The 22730-nt window shown below is 45.1% G+C and overlaps 1 protein-coding gene and 1 long non-coding RNA gene across 3 annotated transcripts; both read left to right on the forward strand.

Moving 5' to 3' along the window:
- The first annotated feature begins 949 nt into the window (after positions 1-949).
- LOC115168310 (RUN and FYVE domain-containing protein 1) lies at positions 950-22614 on the forward strand. 2 transcript variants are annotated; one of them, XM_029723465.1, is made up of 15 exons: positions 950-1284; positions 2955-3128; positions 3365-3584; positions 3728-3913; positions 4080-4215; positions 15565-15666; positions 15778-15894; positions 16031-16198; positions 16316-16413; positions 16821-16940; positions 17007-17136; positions 17227-17321; positions 20226-20274; positions 20473-20550; positions 21548-22614. In XM_029723465.1, exons 1-15 carry the CDS (start codon positions 954-956, stop codon positions 21692-21694), a joined length of 2151 nt encoding a protein of 716 aa, XP_029579325.1. In that variant the 5' UTR covers positions 950-953; the 3' UTR covers positions 21695-22614. The 2 variants fall into 2 exon arrangements, with proteins under 2 accessions (XP_029579325.1, XP_029579332.1); XM_029723472.1 differs by having other exon boundaries at positions 2958-3128.
- Positions 9277-9933, forward strand: LOC115168339 (uncharacterized). The gene is made up of 2 exons (XR_003870657.1): positions 9277-9435; positions 9471-9933. It is a non-coding gene; the product is annotated as an uncharacterized LOC115168339 (long non-coding RNA).
- Positions 22615-22730: the final 116 nt, after the last annotated feature.

Here is a 22730-nt window from a genome sequence, read left to right on the forward strand (position 1 = left end):
GTGTCATGCACAAAGTAGATGTCCTAACCGACTTGTCAAAACTATAGTTTGTTAACGATAAATTTGTGGAGTGGTTGAAAAACAAGTTTTAATGATTCCAAGCTAAGTGTATGTAAACTTCCCACTTCAAATGTGCTTATAGAGTGGTTTAAGCCATATACAGGGGTTATAAAGTTACAACAAACTAATGTAGGCTAAATAAAAATGTGTCTAATTTTGTTGACTGTTTAGGCATTTCAGTTGAAAGAAATAACATAAAAGTGCATTGTGTCACATCATGTCGCTGATCATATTGTGCCTCTTTCTGTATCATTTGAATGAATGTGAATAAAGGACTTATGAAAAGTTATCGTTAGACCTGTGACTACATTAACAGAAAAATTATGCAAATGATGACATTCAGGGTCAGTTTAATAATAGGGCACAGTTTAATATGCCTGGTCATGGACTAAAAACCATGGAGATTCAATGGAGATTCCCTATTGAAAGATCCACTTAGTCCAGGACTAGACTTAATCTATAACCTGGAAACCAGCTAAACATGTTTTAAACTAGTTTAAATCTATAATAATATGTTGTCAACCAAAAGCCACTGATCTGAATGCAGTTCTAGGTCTGTAACCTCAGTTTCATCATATACCTTCATACGCAATGGATACACACCTGAAGGACACGCGACAATGTCAGTAGGGACATCTAGTGGCTTGAGATGGATACACATCTATAACCTCAAACATTGGCTGTTGTCCCCAATAGTTAGCTTCGCTTAAAAATGTCGTAACATATTATTTTGACTATTTATATGAAAAGAAAACGCTTTAAACGATGATGTGAAACGAATACAACAACCCTTACCGAATCACTGAAAATCATAACTCGATTACTTTGGACTTCTCGCAGGCATCATAGACGATTGCTCTGGCCTGCAGTCACATGTTCTATTATTTGAAAAAATGGCCGACGAGGTAAGGGAAACAAACACAGTTGCTGAAAAAAGCGACGTCAAAGAGGAAACCAAAGTTGTGGAAGTTCTTCCAGACAGCCACCCTGTTGGCATTAGCAGCGATGAAGAGGCGCCAATAGACAAACCGGTGACCGAGAGCAATTGGTCAACACCGATCCTGTCGCTGGCACGGAAGGCGACCGAGACGATCAGCAGTGGGGTCAGCTACGGTGCAGCTTTGAGAAACGCAACATCGTCGGGATCTGCCGCTAGCTCTCCCACCAGTCCGAATAAACAAAACTCTACCGAGAATAACACCAACACTAACCAATACTTACCAGGCACGTAGAAAGGTTCTTGTATTTCACGCCAATATGGAACCATATAAACTTACTAGGGAGTTACGTGCTGAACTACTTCCCTCTTCTGCATCTCTGCTGTCAACACAGCACATGACTCCTGCCTGGCGAGGAAATTAGGATGGCATGCTTAAGCAACACAAATCTAGACTAACAGTCTATATTTATCAGTGGTCATGTTTTAGTGTTTTCTTTTAAATTACTTTTGCACAGGAACTCAGATTTTGATCTCTTCCCACCAGAATTCTGCATGCAGAGTCTCAATTTGGTGTTTGTCCCATTTTTTGTGAATTCTTAGTTGGTGAGCGGACCCCAGACCTCACAAGCATAAAGGGCAATGGGTTCAATAACTGATTCAAGTATTTTTAGCCAGATCCTAATTGGTATGTTAAATTTTATGTTCCTTTTGATGGCATAGAAGGCCCTTCTTGGCTTGTCTCTCAGATCGTTCACAGCTTTGTGGAAGTTACCTGTGGCGCTGATGTTTAGGCCGAGGTATGTATAGTTTTTTGTGTGCTCTAGGGCAATGGTGTCTAGATGGAATTTGTATTTGTGGTCCTGGCGACTGGACCTTTTTTGGAACAACATTATTTTTGTCATACTGAGATTTACTGTCAGGGCCCAGGTCTGGCAGAATCTGTGCAGAATATCTAGGTGCTGCTGTAGGCCCTCCTTGGTAGGGGACAGAAGGACCAGATCATCAGCAAGCAGTAGACATTTGATTTCAGATTCTAGTAGGGTGAGGCCAGGTGCTGCAGACTGTTGTAGTGCCCTCACCAATTCGTTGATATAGATGTTGAAGAGGGTGGGGCTTAAGCTGCATCCCTGTCTCACCCCACGGCCCTATGGAAAGATAATTTTTTTGTTGCCAATTTTAACCGCACACTTGTTGTTTGTTTACATGGATTTTATAACATCGTATGTTTTTCCCCCAACACCACTTTCCATCAATTTGTATAGCAGACCCTTATTCCAAATTGAGTCAAGCTTTTTTTAAATCAACAAAGCGTGAGAAGACTTTGCCTTTGTTTTGGTTTGTTTGGTCTGTCGTACGGTAATTTGGTAAAAAGCCAATTTGACATCTGCTCAGTACATTGTTTTCACTGAGGAAATGTACGAGTCTGCTGGTAATGATAATGCAGAGGATTTTCCCAAGGTTGCTGTTGACGCATATCCCCCGGAAGTTATTGGGGTCAAATTTGTCTCCACTTTTGTGAATTGGGGTGATCAGTCCTTGGTTCCAAATATCGGGGAAGATGCCATAGTTGAGGATGATGTTAATGAGTTCAAGTATAGCCAATTGGAATTTGTGGTCTGTATATTTAATTTAGGACACCATCAACCCCACAGGCCTTTTTGGGTTGGAGGGTTTGTATTTTGTCCTGTAGTTCATTCAATGTAATTGGAGAATCCAGTGGGTTGTTGTAGCCTTTAATAGTTGATTCTAAGATTTGTATTTGATCGTGTTTATTTTTTTGCTGTTTGTTCTTTGGCTCTATAACAAACAGATTGGAGAAGTGGTTTATCCACACATCTCCATTTTGGATAGATAACTCTTCGTGTTGTTTGTTTAGAGTTTTCACATTTTCCCAGAAGGGGTTAGATTCTTCAATTACATTGAGCAATTACACTCTCTCTCTGTCTGTTTGTAGCAGTGAAGGACCATATGGCTGTGGAGCGCTCCAACCTGTTCAGTATGATGAAGCTGAGTATTAAGGGCCTGATCCAGTCTTCTCTAAGTCTGGGCAGAACCCTGGACTCTGACTACCCGCCGCTGCAGCAGTTCTTTGTGGTTCTGGAGCAGTGCCTCAAACACGGACTGAAAGGTGAGACTTGCTCTCGAACAGGGGTGACAGGTCAACCCTCAGTCTGGAGCACTGCTAGATGTGTTGCAGAGTTGATTAGCTCAGTCAGTTTTGTTACTTTAGTGCTGGAGTGAAAACCTGCACAACCAATTGCTCTCCAGTAGCAGAGTTGGAGACTGTAGCATTCTTGCGGTACTGGTTTTCACCCTTTGAACACTACCTAAACATTCTCCTTTCTTCTCTCTTTCTCTCTGTAGTGAAGAAGTCATTCATCAATCAAAATAAGTCTATCTGGGGTCCTCTGGAGCTGGTTCAGAAGCTGTGTCCTGATTCTACTGATATTACCACCAGTGCCAGAGACCTGCCAGGGCTAAAGACTGGGTTGGGTCGGGCTCGGGCCTGGCTGCATCTGGCCCTGATGCAGAAGAAATTGTCTGACTACCTGAAAGCCCTGCTGGACCGAAGGGACATCCTAGGGTGAGTACAGCACAAGGCTCTGTTGCTAGAACTGAATCAGTCTAATAAACATGTAATACCGGTAAGCATGTTGAGTCCTATTCATGTTTACAGTAGTTATTGTATCTATCTTAGGAAATCTCTCTGCCTCCTTCCTCCTACAGTGAGTTCTACGATCCAGGAGCGTTGATGATGGAGGAGGAGGGGACAGTGATAGGAGGGATGCTGGTGGGGCTAAACGTCATTGATGCTAACCTCTGTATCAAAGGAGAGGACCTTGACTCCCAGGTGGGGGTCATAGACTTCTCCTTGTACCTGAAGGACCCTATGACCACCGAGACCACTAAGGAGTAAGTACGGTGTCTTTCCTCCCTCACACCAAACACACTCCTCACTTTGTTTTTTCCTATTTTCCTTTCCTCTCACTCCTCTTCTCTTTCTCAGTGATACAAAGATAAACCATCAACATAAACCACACTCCTCTCTCTCTCTCTGTTATTATCTCCTCTCTGTCAGTGATGCTAAGTTGACGGCCATATTGGACCAAAAGCACTACATCGAGGAGCTGAACAGACACCTGAGCTGCACCGTCACTGACCTGCAGGCCAAGATGGACTCCATAGAGAAGACCAACAGCAAGCTGATTGAGGAGGTAAGATGAGCTTCTGAATGTGTTGTAGTGATTATTAAGTTCGAGATATCTATTTGGGATGTATCTATGTATCCACTGTATAAGACATCCCTAAAATCGGTCATCTCACAAAAATGTCACAAACACGTCTGTAGCGTCCAAATTGTTTTACCTATAAAACCATTACCCCTCTATGGAAAGATGAAACTCTCACGAACACGACGGTGTTCTCCGTTTTGCCCTACGACCCCCACAAGCGTCTTGGGACTCGTCTGAAGTTGGTATAGCCGATCTGCCAACTTCTGTCTGTAGCGTCCCAACAGTTTGGGCTACACACTACTATGAAAAGGTGAGTCTCTCACAAACACGTACGTTTTGCTCTAGGATGCCCACAACCCCCACAAGACTAGTCTGAAGTTAAAAAAATGAATGGAAGTGTGTGTATACGGTATATGGAGATAGTTTAGTGCCTAAAATAAGGGGTTAAATACATGTCCAAAAAGATCTGTTTGTCCATGTATGAAGCTATTATTCGATGTGTTTCTATGGGCTAAAAGCAGTAAGGCCAAATTCAATGTTTTTATCCCAAAAACAATTAATGGCACAGGTGTCAAACTCATTCCACAGAAGGCAGAGTGTCTGCAAATTTTCGCTCCTCCCTTGTCCTTGATTGATGAATTAAGGTCACTAATTAGTAGGGATGGGTACCGAAACCCGGTATTAAACGGGCCCCGGGGCTAAATTATGAAAGACCGTAGTATGGATAAGCTCCGACGTTATCGGTTCTGCTTTCGGTACTGGAGAAATTAAGAAAATACATGTCCTATTTATTATTGCTACATAAACGTTATCTTGTACATTTTCTCACCAACCGTTTCTAATTTGCAATAAAATGAAGACATTCATCTATGATGCATTTTTTCTATTCCCAATCCAGAAGAGAGATCTCTCATGCTACAGCACACACACACACACACACACACACACACACACACACACAAAAGACCCTGCTCTTAATTAGTGACGATGGCGGAGAGATCAAAATGTTTAAAAGGGTGGTTACACTTCACCAGAGTCGATGCTGACGATGCTCATTGCCACAAGTGCATCATTACTTTTTCTTGTAAGGGCGGAAACACGAGCAATCTGTCCAAACATCTATGGAAAGTGCATCATGTACAGGCAGAGAAATGCAGTTTGACTGCCTAGCTCGTAGTTCATCTCTCGTTGCCCGATCTACGTTAGGTATGTTGTCTCTCTTGTTGTGATGTGTGTTGTCCTATATTGTATTTCTTTTTTAATCCCAGCTTGCGTCCCCGCAAGGAGGCCTTTTGCCTTTTGGTAGGCCGTCATTGTAAATAAGAATTTGTTCTTAACTGACTGAATAAAGAATATATGCTAGCAGCCTAGATCCCACACACTGAGTTAACTAGATTATGAGAACATGGGTTCATGATCAAAAGGAACCATTAGCCAGCTGATTTTTTAGCTATGGGTGCGTTCAGAAATTCAATCACCCATTTAAAGAGCTTGAAACTTTTTTGTTAAAGTTGCAGCTACAATGAACCAACCCACTCCTCCCTCTAATACCTCTGTTCCAAGCCAAGGACAAGCCCAAAGCTCCTTCACGCTGGCAGCTAGTGGGAGGATGACTGAGGAGAGGGTGAATGAGTGCCACCTAGCCATGACCAAGTTCATAGTGAAAGGCCTACACCCCTTTGCAACAGTGGAGTCCAAGGGCTTTAGGTAACACTCTGTCAGTATATATTGAGTTGTATTCATTTTTAGGATATAGTAGTATAAAAGGGTTGTCACTGTTACAGTGCACTACACAAGCCAGGGCAGTGTAAAACAGAAGGTCCTCCACACCAGGGCAGTGTAAAACAGAAGGTCCTCCACACCAGGACAGTGTAAAACAGAAGGTCCCCCACACCAGGACAGTGTAAAACAGAAGGTCCTCCACACCAGGACAGTGTAAAACAGAAGGTCCTCCACACCAGGACAGTGTAAAACAGAAGGTCCTCCACACCAGGACAGTGTAAAACAGAAGGTCCTCCACACCAGGACAGTGTAAAACAGAAGGTCCCCCACACCAGGGCAGTGTAAAACAGAATGTCCTCCACACCAGGACAGTGTAAAACAGAAGGTCCTCCACACCAGGGCAGTGTAAAACAGAAGGTCCTCCACACCAGGGCAGTGTAAAACTGAAGGTCCTCCACACCAGGACAGTGTAAAACAGAAGGTCCTCCACACCAGGACAGTGTAAAACAGAAGGTCCTTCACACCAGGGCAGTGTAAAACTGAAGGTCCTCCACACCAGGACAGTGTAAAACAGAAGGTCCTCCACACCAGGGCAGTGTAAAACAGAAGGTCCTCCACACCAGGGCAGAGTACAAATCACAAACTGGCGAAGTAGTGGCAGAGGAGATCTCAGACATTCTGGAAGAGTTTGAGATAGAGCCGAGCAAGATTGTAGCTGTGACTGTTGATAATGCTGGCAATATGGATGTTGCCATCAAGAGGCTACACATCCTAAAAATAGGATGATTGCACACACATTGAATCTGGCAGCACAGAAAATCTACCAAATAACTTCCATTGATAAATGGGCAGCCCAAATCAGAGCAGTGGTCATGTGGTTCAAGAGATCCTCGATGTCCAGCCCCAATCAGAGCTGGTCATGTGGTTCAAGAGATCCTCGATGTCCAGCCCCAATCAGAGTTGGTCGTGTGGTTCAAGAGATCCTCAATGTCCAAAACAGTCTTGAAGGAAAAGCAGCAGCTCCTTGGTAAGAAGCCAGTTCAATCTATTAAAGTGTTATTTAGAAATTCCCACATTTAACAATTTAATTCAATATTCAAGTGTGCAGTAATTAAATGTTGTTTTTTGTTGTTTCAGGCCTTCCGCAACACTCACTCATCCTTGATTTCAAGACCAGATGGAACTTGCTCTGACCAAGGCCAACCTGGACCGTCTGAAGGACGAGGACTTCCATAAAGCTGAGGAGTTTGTCCAGCTCATGAGAATCCTCCATACATCCACACTGTGTGTGTCATGTGAAAAGAATGCCCCCTGTGGACAGATCAAATCCATCCTCCACAAACTGGAAGAGCACTTCACTGTGAAGCATGAAGATACAATGTTTGTGGAAACCATCAAAGAGAAGGTGTGGGAGAACCTCTCCGAGCGCTATCAGGATGAGGATATTCAAGCTTTCCTGCATCGGGGAGGCAGGTAGCCTAGTGGTTAGAGCGTTGGACTAGTAACTGAAAGGTTGCAAGATCGAATCCCCGAGCTGACAAGGTAAAAATCTGTCCTTCTGCCCCTGAACGAGGCAGTTAACCCACTGTTCCTAGGCCGTCATTGAAAATAAGAATTTGTTCTTAACTGACTTGCCTAGTTAAATAAAGGTAAAATACATTTTAAAAAATGAGGCCACAGCAATGGAGGCCGGTGAGTGACGCCATCTGGGACAGGCTGAGGAAGGCAACTGTTGAGGCTGATGTGACAGGAGCAACACCAGGGCTGTCAGAGGAGCCGGAGCGGACAGACACAGAGCACCAGCAACAGGAGGAAGAGTCTGAAGGAGAAGGAGAGGAAATGGAGGAGACAGTCCCTCCATTGTACAAAACAAGGAATGCCTTGATGGAGCTGTTCTCAGAGGAGGACAGCGATTGACGATCCAACAGGACACCTCGTCCCTCAGCGAGCGTGTTGACCTAGAGGTCGAGCTCTACAAAGGCCTGCCTCCCATCCCCATGGCTGAAGATCCTGTGATGTAGTGGTGGGAGAAGAGAGCTACTCTGCCCCTCCTCACAAACATTGCAACAAACTACCTCTGTGCTCAAGCCTCCTCCACCCCTAGCGAGAGGGTATTTTCGACTGCAGGGAACACAATAAGCCAGGAGAGGTCCCGACTTCTGCCAGAGGAGGCAAATATGTTGATCTTTCTCCAGAAGAACTGCTAAGAACTGTTAGTCCTGTTGCAGCCTACCTGCAGGCGCCACCCTACCTGCAGGCCCCACCCTACCTGCAGGCCCCACCCTACCTGCAGGCCCCACCCTACCTGCAGGCCCCACCCTACCTGCAGACCCCACCCTACCTGGCCCCACCCTACCTGCAGGCCCCACCCTACCTGCAGGCCCACCCTACCTGGCCCCACCCTACCTGCAGACCCCACCCTACCTGCAGGCCCAACCCTACCTGCAGGCCCAACCCTACCTGCAGGCCCCACCCTACCTGCAGGCCCACCCTACCTGCAGGCCCACCCTACCTGCAGGCCCACCCTACCTGCAGGCCCCACCCTACCTGCAGGCCCACCCTACCTGCAGACCCCACCCTACCTGCAGGCCCCACCCTACCTGCAGGCCCCACCCTACCTGCAGGCCCACCCTACCTGCAGACCCCACCCTACCTGCAGGCCCCACCCTACCTGCAGGCCCCACCTTACCTGCAGACCCCACCCTACCTGCAGGCCCCACCCTACCTGCAGGCCCACCCTACCTGCAGGCCCCACCCTACCTGCAGGCGCCACACGTGTTGTTCTATACCTCTGTCTTTTCTTTTGCAGAAAAATATTGTTTATTTCATTTGTTTTACATTTCCATCAACACAACATTAGAGTCTATAATAGTGATTTGTTCAAAACATTGCTGTTTCTTTTGCTGTAAATAATAGTTTTTTAAATGTGTTTTACATTTCAGAAAATAAAGTGATGTTGATTATGTTTTTAATTTGTTTTTGTGTTTTTCCGTAAAAAATAACAAAAAGAACTGATAAGAATTACCGTTAAAGTACTGGATGGATAAGCAGTATCGGTAAGAGTAGTAATACCGTTAAAATCTTAACAATACCGATCCCCACTAATTAGTAAGGAGCTCCCCACACCTGGTTGTCTCAGGCTTAATTGAAAGGAAAACAACAAAAAACTGCAGTCACAAGGCCCTCCATGGAATGAGACAGCCCTGCCTTAAAACCCCTACCCTAAAATTCTAAATCAAATGGTTAAATATATGATCATTGGTATGACCATCTTAAAACAATTCCATATGTTAGCTTAGAACCCCCCCCCCCCTCCGGCTTAGACTGTGTTATAATAACCATAGTTCCCGTGGGTGTTTTATAACCTTGTGTAGAGCTAATGTACATGTTATAACTAGAGATGTAACGATTCACTGATGCACATCGGTCCCCAGTTCAAATGTTTAAGACGCCAAACTGATCCAAATGTAACATGCATCAGTCAGAAAATATATTCAAACGTTATGAATCACCAGTTCACTGAAATTTTTCTGAAATTTCGTTACGATTTGGTAATGGAATTTCGAGTTTTAATCACCCAAAAATTCACTAAAACAACTGATATCAGTAAAAACATGAACTAATTGATAGGTCTACCTTTACTTGTTACTTCTCTGAACTGTCATTATCCTCCCTTATGAGGGAGAGAAATGAGAAAATATCAAGATATGTGGGGTTTTGGTAATGGAATTTCAAGCCAATATTTCTCAAACTTACAGAAGGCAGAAAAAAGTATCTTTAACTAAATAGAAGTGTTGATATTAGTTGTCAGGGGTCTTTACTTCTACATTACTGTGTGTTGATGTATGTGTGATACTTTAAGTCTTTTTCTGGTAGATGTTTTCTAAGACCTCTTTCCATCTGTTTGACAACAAATCAAAACCTTTGCTTAATTAAAATCCAAATTTTTAGGATGGAAAATAAAAAAACACAAAAAAACATATATATACACAGTTGAAGTGGGAAGTTTACATACACCTTAACCAAATACATTTAAACTCAGTTTTTCACAATTCCTGACATTTAATCCTCGTAGAAATTCCCTGTCTTAGATCAGTTAGGATCACCACTTTATTTTAAGAATGAGAAATTTCAGAATAATAGTAGAGAGAATTATTTATTTCAGCTTTTATTTCTTTCATCACATTACCAGTGGGTCAGAAGTTTTATATACACTCAATTAGTATTTGGTAGCATTGCCTTTAAATTGTGTAACTTGGGTCAAATGTTTTGGGTAGCCTTCCACAAGCTTTCCACAATAAGTTGGGTGAATTTTGGCCCATTCCTCCTGACAGAGCTGGTGTAACTGAGTCAGGTTTGTAGGCCTCCTTGCGCGCACACGCCTTTTCAGTTCTGCCAACAAATTTTCTATAGGATTGAGGTCAGGGCTTTGCGATGGCCACTCCAATACCTTGACTTTGTTGTCCTTAAGCCATTTTGCTACAACTTTGGAAGTATGCTTGGGGTCATTGTCCATTTGGAAGACCCATTTGCGACCAAGCTTTAACTTCCTGACTGATGTCTTGAGATGTTGCTTCAATATATCCACATCATTTTCCTACCTCATGATGCCATCTATTTTGTGAAGTGCACCAGTCCCTCCTGCAGCAAAGCACCCCCACAACAATTATGTTGCCACCCCCATGCTTCATGGTTGGGACGGTGTTCTTCGGCTTGCAAGCCTCTCCCTTTTTCCTCCAAACATAACGATGGTTATGGCCAAACAGTTCTATTTTTGTTTCATCAGACCAGAGGACATTTCTCCAAAAAGTACGATCTTTGTCCCCATGTGCAGTGGCAAACCGTAGTCTGGCTTTTTTTATGGCGGTTTTGGAGCAGTGGCTTCTCCCTTGCTGAGCGGCCTTTCAGGTTATGTCGATATAGGACTCATTTTACTGTGGATATAGATACTTTTGTACCTGTTTCCTCCAGCATCTTCACAAGGTCCTTTGCTGTTGTTCTGGGATTGATTTTCGAACCAAAGTACGTTCATCTCTAGGAGACTGAACGCATCTCCTTCCTGAGCGGTATGACAGCTGTGTGGTCCCATGGTGTTTATACTTGCGTACAATTGTTTGTACAGATGAACGTGGTACCTTCAGGCGTTTGGGAATTGCTCCCAAGGATGAACCAGACTTGTGGAGGTCTACAATTGTTTTTCTGGGGTCTTGGCTGATTTCTTTTGATTTTCCCATGATGTCAAGCAAAGAGGCACTGAGTTTGAAGGTAGACCTTGAAATACATCCACAGGTACACCTCCAATTGACTGAAATTATGTCAATTAGCCTATCAGAAGCTTCTAAAGCCATGACATCATTTTCTGGAATTTTCCAAGCTGTTTAAAGGCACAGTCATCTTAAGTGAAATAATCTGTCTGTAAACAATTGTTGGAAAAATTACTTGTGTCATGCACAAAGTAGATGTCCTAACCGACTTGCCAAAACTATAGTTTGTTAACAAGACATTTGTGGAGTGGTTGAAAAACACATTTTAATGACTCCAAGTATGTAAACTTCCGACTTCAACTGTATATATTATAATTCTTTGCCTTAATTACTCTAAAATATAGACTCTTACCTTTCATTTGACACCCAATTTTCTTATATGTTCCTATGAGCTTCACGTGTTGGTGCTCATGGAAATGAACTTAAAAAACTACCGGAGACATGACTCATCTGGCCATAGCCTACATGCTGATTGGGGCTTACATTATATTTTGAATTATTATCATCAATAGTTTTGGTAGTTTTGTTTTAAACAATCAGTATATATGGTCATATACAGGGTAACTTTAATAGTTTAATAACTAGGAGAGCAATCACTTTTGCTACCCGCACTGCATGGTCGAAGCGGGAGAAGAAGAGAAGCTCACTTCGAGTTGTCAAAACTTCCAAACGGTCTAAACCATTCGATTATGAGACGGGGGTGAAATCCAAAGTTGTACTATATATTCATTGGGTGCCATAGCTAAATATTGATACATTACTAGCTCTGCAAAAATATTGATGGATGTTTAGGATAGTGGGGTGGTAGATTCACATTTTCCCTAGTGGCTCAGCTGAGGTGCCTACAGACCCCATAGACATATACACTGAACAAAAATATAAACGCAACATGCAACAATTTCAAATATTTTACTGAGTTATAGTTCATATAAAGAAATCAGTTCATTTAAATAAACTCATTAGGCCCTAATCTATGGATTTAACATGACTGCATACTAGCAAAAACTAAAGCAGGAAGTATCAGTGACTCACTCAATACGGAAGTGGTCAGATGATGCGGATGCTACACTACAGGACTGTTTTGATAGCACAAACTGGAATATGTTCTGGGATTCATCCAATGGCATTGAGAAGTATACCACCTCAGTCACTGGCTTCATTAATAAGTGCATTGATGACGTCGTCCCCGCAGTGACTGTACGTACATGTCCCAAACAGAAGCCATGGATTACAGGCAATATCCGCACCGAGCTAAAGGCTAGAGCTGCCGCTTTCAAGGAGCGGAGCACTAATCCGGACACTTATAAGAAACCCTGCTATGCCCTCAGATGAGGCAAAGCGTCAATACAGGACTAAGATTGAATCCTATTACACCGGCTCTGACTCTCGTCGGATGTGGCAGGACTTGCAAACTATTACGGACTACAACGGGAAACCCAGTTGCGAGCTGCCCAGTGACGCGAGCCTACCAGACGAGCTAAATGCCTTTTATGCTCGCTTCGAGGCAAGCAACAATGAAGCATGCATGAGAGCACCACACAGTCGTCCAGAATAGCTGATCACGCTCTCCGTAGCCGATGTGAACAAGACTTTTAAACAGATCAACATTCAGCGGAGCCAGACGGATTACCAGGTAGTGTACTCCGAGCATGCGCGGAACAACTGGCAAGTGTCTTCACTCCGAAGGTGGGGGTGGTGGAGGGGTTAGTACAATTTTTTTATTATTATTTTTTTCAATGTCTTCACTGACATGTTCACTGACCTCTCCCTCACCAAGTATATAATACCTACATGTTTCAATCAGACCACCATAGACCCTTGTGCCCAAGAAAGCGAAGGTAACCTGCCTAAATGACTCACGTCGGTAGCCATGAAGTGCTTTGAAAGGCTGGTCTTGGCTCACATCAACACCATCATCCCGGAAACCCTAGACCCACTCCGCCCCAACAGATCCACAGATATCTCAATCCACACTGCCCTTTCCCACCTGGTCAAAAGAAACACCTATGTGAGAATGCTATTAATTGACTACAGCTCAGCGTTCAACACCATAGTACCCTCAAAGCTCATCACTAAGCTAAGGACCCTGGGACTAAACACAACTGGATCCTGGACTTCCTGACGGGCCGTCCCCAGGTGGTAAGAGTAGGCAACAACACATCTGCCACGCTGATCCTTAGCACGCACCCCTGAGGGGCCCCAGTGCTTAGTCCCCTCCTATGCTCCCTGTTCCCCCTCGACTGCGTGGCCAAGCATGATTCCAACACCCTCATTAAGTTTGCTGACAACACAAGAGTAGCATGCCTGATCACCGACAACAAAGAGACAGCCTTGTAGGACCAAGAGGCTTCTTAACAGCTTCTACCCCCCCAGCCATAAGGCTGCTGAACACAATTAATCAAATGGCTACCTGAACTATTTACATTGACAGCATCTACCCCCCCTCCAACCAACCAGTCAATATCTGGTGTGACCACAATTTGCCTCGTGGAGCGCGACACATCTCCTTCACATAGAGTTGATCAGGCTGATTGTGGCCTGTGGAAAGTTGTCCCACTCCTCTTCAATGGCTGTGTGAAGTTTCTGGATATTGGCCAGAACTGGAACACACTGTCATACACATCAATCCAGAGCATTCCAAAAATGGTGACATGTCTGGTAAGTATGTAGGCCAAGGAAGAACTGGGACATTTTTAGCTTCCAGGAATTGTGTCCAGATTATTGCGACATGGGGCCGTGCATTATCATGCTGAAACATGAGGTAATGGTGATGGATGACTGGCACGACACTGAGACTCAGGATCTCGTCACGGTATCTCTGTGCATTCAAATTGCCATTGATAAAATGCAATTAATTGTGTTTGTTGTCCGTAGTTTATGCCTGCCCATACCATAACCCCACCATGGGGCACTCTGTTCACAACATTGACATCAGCAAACCACTTGCCCACACAACGCCATACACGCCATCTGCCCGGAACAGTTGAAACTGGGATTCATCCGTGAAGAGCACACTTCTCTTCTCCAGTGTGCCAGTGGCCATGGAAGGTGAGCATTTGCACACTGAAGTTGGTTACGACGCCGAACTGCATTTAGGTCAAGACCCTGGTGAGGACGACGAGCACGCAGATGAGCTTCCTTGAGACAGTTTCTGACAGTTTGTGTAGAAATTCTTCTGTTGTGCTAACCCACAGTTTCATCAGCTGTCTGGGTGGCTGGATCCTGCAGGTGAAGAAGCCAGATGTGGAGGTCATGGGCTGGCGTGGTTACACGTGGTCTGCAGTTGTGAGGCCGGTTGGATGTACTGTCAAATTCTCTAAAATTATATTGGAGGCCGCTTATGGTAGAGAAATGAACATTGAATTCTCTGCCAACAGCTCTGGTGGACATTCCTACAGTCAACATGCCAATTGCATGCTCCCTCAAAACTTGAGGCATCTGTGGCACTGAAGGTGCACCTATGTAATGATCATACTGTTTATTCAGCTTCTTGATATGCCACACCAGTCCGGTGGATGGATTATCTTGGCAAAGGAGAAATGATCACTAACAGGGATGTAAACACATTTGTGCACAAGATTTGAGAAATAATCTTTGTGCATATGGAATATTTCTGGGATGTTTTATTTCAACTCATGAAACATGGGACCAATACTTTACATGTTGCGTTTGTTTTTGGTCAGTATCCATCACTTACTTACTTACACCCACAACTCAGCTCAGGCAGATCCAGCTCAGAGCTCATGAGCTCCTTCAGCAGCAGATTCGAATTTCTATGGAAAATTCATGTGTTTTGGCAACAAATGTTAGTGCATCGGATCGCATTGATTCGTTGCTCTAATCAAAACGAATCGCACCGAATCATTTCCAACTAAAACGTATCTGAGCCCATGTATTTAGATACATGGAAAGATTCACATACCTAGTTATAACCCTACATAGTCCTTATGAATATGGTATAACCCTATGTAGTTATGGATGTGTAAATAACCCTATGTTGTTTTTATGGATGTTATAACCCTATTGTCTAGGGTTGTCTAATTTTTTTAATTATTAGTATCAAGTTAATTGCTAAACTTTACAAGAATATTGACGTCTTCATTTTGTCTAAAGTAAGTTAGCAAAATGAGGTAAATTGAGAAAAGCCCACTAACCTCAATGTCAACTTGTTTTTACATGGCATTGTAGATTTTAGCTGTATTGATGATCTATTTAGATGTTTTCATTGTATTTTAACACTTTCAGACAATGTGATTAATCACAAGGGGGAAAAACTAACCCTACATAATGTTTATGGATGTGTTATAACCTATATAGTGCTTATGGATGTGTTATAACCCTACAGTTGACGGCAGCGACAGACAGGATTAACTCTTTACGGGAGGAACAGGAAACACTGAGACATGAGAATGAGACCATCGTCCAGAGCAACCAGAAGAAAGAGGAGGTCAGGATACTCTCACTTCCTATGCATCTGCAACCGTTTTCAGTCTGTTCGATGGTCATCTAAGTCAGACAATATGAAGGATGACATTTCACGTCCTGTGTGATTTCCTAGGCGACTCTGGAGGACAGTGCAGTAGAGCTGGAGACATACAGACAGACACGACAGGGCCTGGATGAGATGTACAGTGTGGTGTGGAAACAGTACCAGGAGGAGAAGCGCATCAGACAGGTGTGTGTGTGTGTGTGTGAGAAACAGCGAGATGAACAACTATCTCTACATTTCTTTGAGATCCTAGCTAACTAACGTGTTATACTGCCTCTACAATAGGTGTGTGTGTTCCTGTACCTTGTATTCCTGTGTGTAGGAGTTGGAGAGGGAGCTGGAGCTGCAGGTGGGACTAAAGCAGGAGATGGAGATGGCCATGAGGCTGCTGGAGAAAGACACACATGAGAAACAGGAAACACTGCAAGCCCTCCGACAACAACTAGACCAGGTCAAAACCCTCAACCTGCAGATGTTCCACAAGACACAGGTAACACACACAGACAGAAATACACAGACACACACAAGCTCAAGCAAACATGAAACACACACATACTCTCTCACTTACGCAGCAACACCTCTTGACAGAGAGTGTGTGTGTGTGTAGGACTGTGAGCGCGAGGCCCAGAGGAAGGAGGAGGAGGAGGGACAACTGGAGGAGAAGATAAACCAGATGGAGACCACCATTAAGGAGATGGAACAGAGGTTTGTCTGGACGTGTTTAACCAGAAGTCCCTACAAGAACACTAAACAAACTCAATTTGACCAACCTGGGGACATTTTGTTAATCCCCACAATGTCAATTGCTCTTTCTAGGGGTTTTAGTGTAAAGGTTAGAATTAGGTTTGGGATAATGAACTAGGGTTAGTTTTAGGGTGAAAGTTAGGGTAAGGGTTAGAGAAAATAGGATTTTGAATGGGACTGAATTGTGTCCCCACAAGGTTAGTTGTACAAGACTGTGTGTGTGTGTGTGTGTGTGTGTGTGTGTGTGTGTGTGTGTGTGTGTGTGTGTGTGTGTGTGTGTGTGTGTGTGTGTGTGTGTGGAGTGATTTCCGTAATGGTTTCTGTGTTTTAACATGATTGAAAACTAATTGTAGCCCATGTATTTTCAGACTGCAGAACTCTGAGCGTGATCGTAGACAGAGTGACCAGACAGAGAGAGACATGAGGACCGAGCTGGAGGGCAGAGTAGACTCCCTACAGAAACAGCTGTCTGACCTGGACACACTGAGGTACGTATGGACAGACACACACCCACACACACACACGTTGTGACCCACTCCCCCCTGTCTCCCTAGGCTGGGTCTGGAGAGTGATCTGCGCAGTGAGAAGGAGCAGAGACAGGCCATTCAGAGAGCTTTACAGAGAGAACAGGACAACAGCACCGAGCTCCGCACCCAACTACAGCAGATACAGGGGCTACACACGGTCAGTGTCTCTCTCACACACTCAGAGAGAGAGAGAAAAGAGAAGTCTACCTCCCGTTTTTCTTCTGAGCTGGTTTGTGTATGTCTCTAGGAGCTGCAGGATGTTCGTCAGGAGAAGAAGCAGCTTCAGCAGACCTGTCAGGATCAGGAGACAGCCTTACAGGAGATGGGTCTACACCTCAGCCAGTGAGTACTGTACTAGACAGCCTTACAGGAGATGGGCTTACACCTCAGCCAGTGAGTACTGTACTAGACGGCCTTACAGGAGATGGGTCTACACCTCAGCCAGTGAGTACTGTACTAGACGGCCTTACAGGAGATGGGGCTACACCTCAGCCAGTGAGTACTGTACTAGACGGCCTTACAGGAGATGGGCTTACACCTCAGCCAGTGAGTGCTGTACTAGACGGCCTTACAGGAGATGGGTCTACACCTCAGCCAGTGAGTGCTGTACTAGACGGCCTTACAGGAGATGGGCCTACACCTCAGCCAGTGAGTACTGTACTAGACGGCCTTACAGGAGATGGGTCTACACCTCAGCCAGTGAGTACTGTACTAGACGGCCTTACAGGAGATGGGCCTACACCTCAGCCAGTGAGTACTGTACTAGACGGCCTTACAGGAGATGGGCCTACACCTCAGCCAGTGAGTACTGTACTAGACGGCCTTACAGGAGATGGGCCTACACCTCAGCCAGTGAGTACTGTACTAGACGGCCTTACAGGAGATGGGCCTACACCTCAGCCAGTGAGTACTGTACTAGACGGCCTTACAGGAGATGGGCCTACACCTCAGCCAGTGAGTACTGTACTAGACGGCCTTACAGGAGATGGGCCTACACCTCAGCCAGTGAGTACTGTACTAGACGGCCTTACAGGAGATGGGTCTACACCTCAGCCAGTGAGTACTGTACTAGACGGCCTTACAGGAGATGGGTCTACACCTCAGCCAGTGAGTACTGTACTAGACGGCCTTACAGGAGATGGGCCTACACCTCAGCCAGTGAGTACTGTACTAGACGGCCTTACAGGAGATGGGCCTACACCTCAGCCAGTGAGTACTGTACTAGACGGCCTTACAGGAGATGGGCCTACACCTCAGCCAGTGAGTACTGTACTAGACGGCCTTACAGGAGATGGGCTTACACCTCAGCCAGTGAGTACTGTACTAGACGGCCTTACAGGAGATGGGCCTACACCTCAGCCAGTGAGTACTGTACTAGACGGCCTTACAGGAGATGGGCCTACACCTCAGCCAGTGAGTACTGTACTAGACGGCCTTACAGGAGATGGGCCTACACCTCAGCCAGTGAGTACTGTACTAGTCGGCCTTACAGGAGATGGGCCTACACCTCAGCCAGTGAGTACTGTACTAGACGGCCTTACAGGAGATGGGCCTACACCTCAGCCAGTGAGTACTGTACTAGACGGCCTTACAGGAGATGGGCCTACACCTCAGCCAGTGAGTACTGTACTAGACGGCCTTACAGGAGATGGGCTTACACCTCAGCCAGTGAGTACTGTACTAGACGGCCTTACAGGAGATGGGTCTACACCTCAGCCAGTGAGTACTGTACTAGACGGCCTTACAGGAGATGGGCCTACACCTCAGCCAGTGAGTACTGTACTAGACGGCCTTACAGGAGATGGGCCTACACCTCAGCCAGTGAGTACTGTACTAGACGGCCTTACAGGAGATGGGCTTACACCTCAGCCAGTGAGTACTGTACTAGACGGCCTTACAGGAGATGGGTCTACACCTCAGCCAGTGAGTACTGTACTAGACGGCCTTACAGGAGATGGGCATACACCTCAGCCAGTGAGTACTGTACTAGACGGCCTTACAGGAGATGGGCCTACACCTCAGCCAGTGAGTACTGTACTAGACGGCCTTACAGGAGATGGGCCTACACCTCAGCCAGTGAGTACTGTACTAGACGGCCTTACAGGAGATGGGTCTACACCTCAGCCAGTGAGTACTGTACTAGACGGCCTTACAGGAGATGGGCCTACACCTCAGCCAGTGAGTACTGTACTAGACGGCCTTACAGGAGATGGGCCTACACCTCAGCCAGTGAGTACTGTACTAGACGGCCTTACAGGAGATGGGCCTACACCTCAGCCAGTGAGTACTGTACTAGACGGCCTTACAGGAGATGGGCCTACACCTCAGCCAGTGAGTACTGTACTAGACGGCCTTACAGGAGATGGGCCTACCCCTCAGCCAGTGAGTACTGTACTAGACGGCCTTACAGGAGATGGGCCTACACCTCAGCCAGTGAGTACTGTACTAGACGGCCTTACAGGAGATGGGCCTACACCTCAGCCAGTGAGTACTGTACTAGACGGCCTTACAGGATATGGGCCTACACCTCAGCCAGTGAGTACTGTACTAGACGGCCTTACAGGATATGGGCCTACACCTCAGCCAGTGAGTACTGTACTAGACGGCCTTACAGGAGATGGGCCTACACCTCAGCCAGTGAGTACTGTACTAGACGGCCTTACAGGAGATGGGCCTACACCTCAGCCAGTGAGTACTGTACTAGACGGCCTTACAGGAGATAGGCTTACACCTCAGCCAGTGAGTACTGTACTAGACGGCCTTACAGGAGATGGGTCTACACCTCAGCCAGTGAGTACTGTACTAGACGGCCTTACAGGAGATGGGCATACACCTCAGCCAGTGAGTACTGTACTAGACGGCCTTACAGGAGATGGGCCTACACCTCAGCCAGTGAGTACTGTACTAGACGGCGTTACAGGAGATGGGTCTACACCTCAGCCAGTGAGTACTGTACTAGACGGCCTTACAGGAGATGGGTCTACACCTCAGCCAGTGAGTACTGTACTAGGCGGCCTTACAGGAGATGGGTCTACACCTCAGCCAGTGAGTACCATACTAGACGGCCTTACAGGAAATGGGCCTAGACCTCAGCCAGTGAATACCGTACTGCCTTACAGGAGATGGGGCTACACCTCAGCCAGTGAGTACTGAACTAGGCCCACTCCTTAATCCTCTTAACATCCCTCTTCAATTACTTCCTGTGTTCCATCTGTTTTATCTTTGTGTGACTCATCTCTCTCGTAGGTCTAAACTGAAGATGGAGGACTTCAAAGAGGTCAACAAAGCCCTGAAGGTAAGGGGTTCCCTGTCCTACATTAACACTTCCCCTAGCCCACCGTTACACCAAGTCTCAATGGAGTTTACTAGTGAAGAACAGATGAGACATAGAAACTCACCGCTGGTCATAGGGTCCTTCAGGTACACGACAGACACACGCTCATTCATTTCTGTAATCATTTGTGATTGAGCATTGTCTGTCTGTGTCCATCAGGGCCAAGCCTGGCTGAAAGACGATGAAGCTACACAGTGTAAACACTGTCAGAAGGAGTTCTCTATCGCTCGCAGAAAGGTAAGGCTCTGTCCATCCATCAGTTGTGGACTATGGTCTGTGGCAGATGTAAAGATTTATACTGAACAAAAATATAAACGCAACATGCAACTGAGTTACAGTTCATAGAAGGAAATCAGTCAATTGAAATAAATAAATGAGGCCCTACGCTATGGATTTCACATGAATGGGCAGGGGTGTAGCCACAGGTGGTCCTGGAGGGAATAGGCCCACCCACTTAGCAGCCAGGCCCAGCCAATCAGAATTAGTTTTACCCCACAAAAGGACTTTGTTACAGACAGAAATACTCCTCAGTTTCATCAGATGTCCAGGTGGCTATTCTCAGACGATCCCACAGGTGAAGAAGCCGGATGTGGAGGTCCTGGGCTGGCGTGGTTACACGTGGTCTGGCGTGGTGATACGTGGTCTGGCGTGGTGACACGTGGTCTGGCGTGGTGACACGTGGTCTGTGGTTGTGAGGCCAGTTGGACGTACTACCAAATTCTCTAAAATGATATTGGAGGCTGCTTATGGTAGAGAAATTAACATTGAATTTTCTGCCAACAACTCTGGTGGACATTCCTGCAGTCAGCATGCCAATTGCACGCTCCCTTAAACCTTTAGACATCTGTGGCATTGTGTTGTGTGACAACTGCACATTTTTGTCGCCTTTTGTTGTCCCCAGTACAAGGTGCACCTGTGTAATGATCATGCAGTTTAATCAGCTTCTTGATATGCCATACCTGTCAGGTGGATGGATTATCTTGGCAAAAGAGAAATGCTCACTAACAGGGATATAAACACATTTGTGCACAGAATTTAAGCGAAATAAGCTATTTGTGCATTTGGAACATTTCTGGGACGTTGTATTTCAGCTCATGAAACCAACACTTTACATGTTGCGTTTTTTTAAATTTTTGTTCAGTGTATAAATGCCTTTCTTTGAAACGCTCTCATTTGCCACAAGTGTTACAAATAGTTATACTTGGACATTTGTGTTTTCTCTCCCTCTCTGCAGCACCACTGTAGGAACTGTGGAGATATCTACTGTAACAGTTGTTCTAGTAATGAGTTGGCCCTGCCCTCCTACCCTCGACCTGTACGGGTCTGTGACATCTGCCACTCCCTACTGCTGCAGAGGAGCACCTCTTCCACCTCCTCTTGACACACACAAGCAGACCCTCATACACACACTCCTTCTCACGCAAACACACTCACCTTCTCCCCCAAGCAGACACACACTCTCCTTCTCAAGCAAGCAGACACACACTCTCCTTCTCAAGCAAGCACACACACTCAATCTTTCTTCTCTCAAGTCATTGCAGTGATCTAGGCTACTGTGCTCAAAGCCCACAGTACTCTTGGTCATTGAGAACACATTTCAATCCAATTTGAGCAGGAGCAGGAGATTTGGTGTGATCTATAAAGTTGTTTCACCACTTACCTGAAATTCAGGATCTTTGGGCACGGTTGACTGTTGAACTATAGAGGGTTCTACCCTCTTCTTGAGCTAATACTGCCATCTCTGTTTTAAACTCATCTGGGGGGATTTCACTAAATAGTGAGTCAGCAGGGCTAATTATCATTGTTACAAGCAAACTCCATTCCCAGTTATACTCCATATATAACTAAGATGCCCAATTTAAAATGGTAGTTGAAGGGGAGCCACGGGGTATTGGATCATCAGTGTTTGTTGTAATATGAATGACCGACTATGCAACAATGTCTCAATTGTGGGAAAATGTTAGACGAACTGACCTTCAATAATAGCATTGAATTGAAATAGTTCAAGAAAAGCAACGTTGATTGACTTTATTATAGTAATTTAGAGCAGAAGTTTTTCATTTAGCTTTGAAAAGGTCTTAGAGCTGATTTATATAGATATAATCATGTGAAAAGTTTCACTTCGTGACGCAAAGGAACAGATTACTACAGAATGTTCTTAACACATCAAGATACTAAGATGTCTATTTTAGAATGTATATCATGAGTTTTGTGCATACTAACAGCCATTTTCTGACCAGACATTGGGGTGTGATTTGAGCAACGTTTTCTATCAAGATATTTAATAAAGACTTACCTGAATGAGTTTCTTCTTGACTGTATGGGAAACTACTCACCTCAAACAAGACAAACAAAGACATGTATACATCTTAAAATTGTATTCACTCTTGTGCACCTTACAAGAAATACAAAGAATT

Source organism: Salmo trutta, chromosome 3 (genome assembly GCF_901001165.1).
Source record: "Salmo trutta chromosome 3, fSalTru1.1, whole genome shotgun sequence".
NCBI classification, from domain to species: domain Eukaryota; kingdom Metazoa; phylum Chordata; class Actinopteri; order Salmoniformes; family Salmonidae; genus Salmo; species Salmo trutta.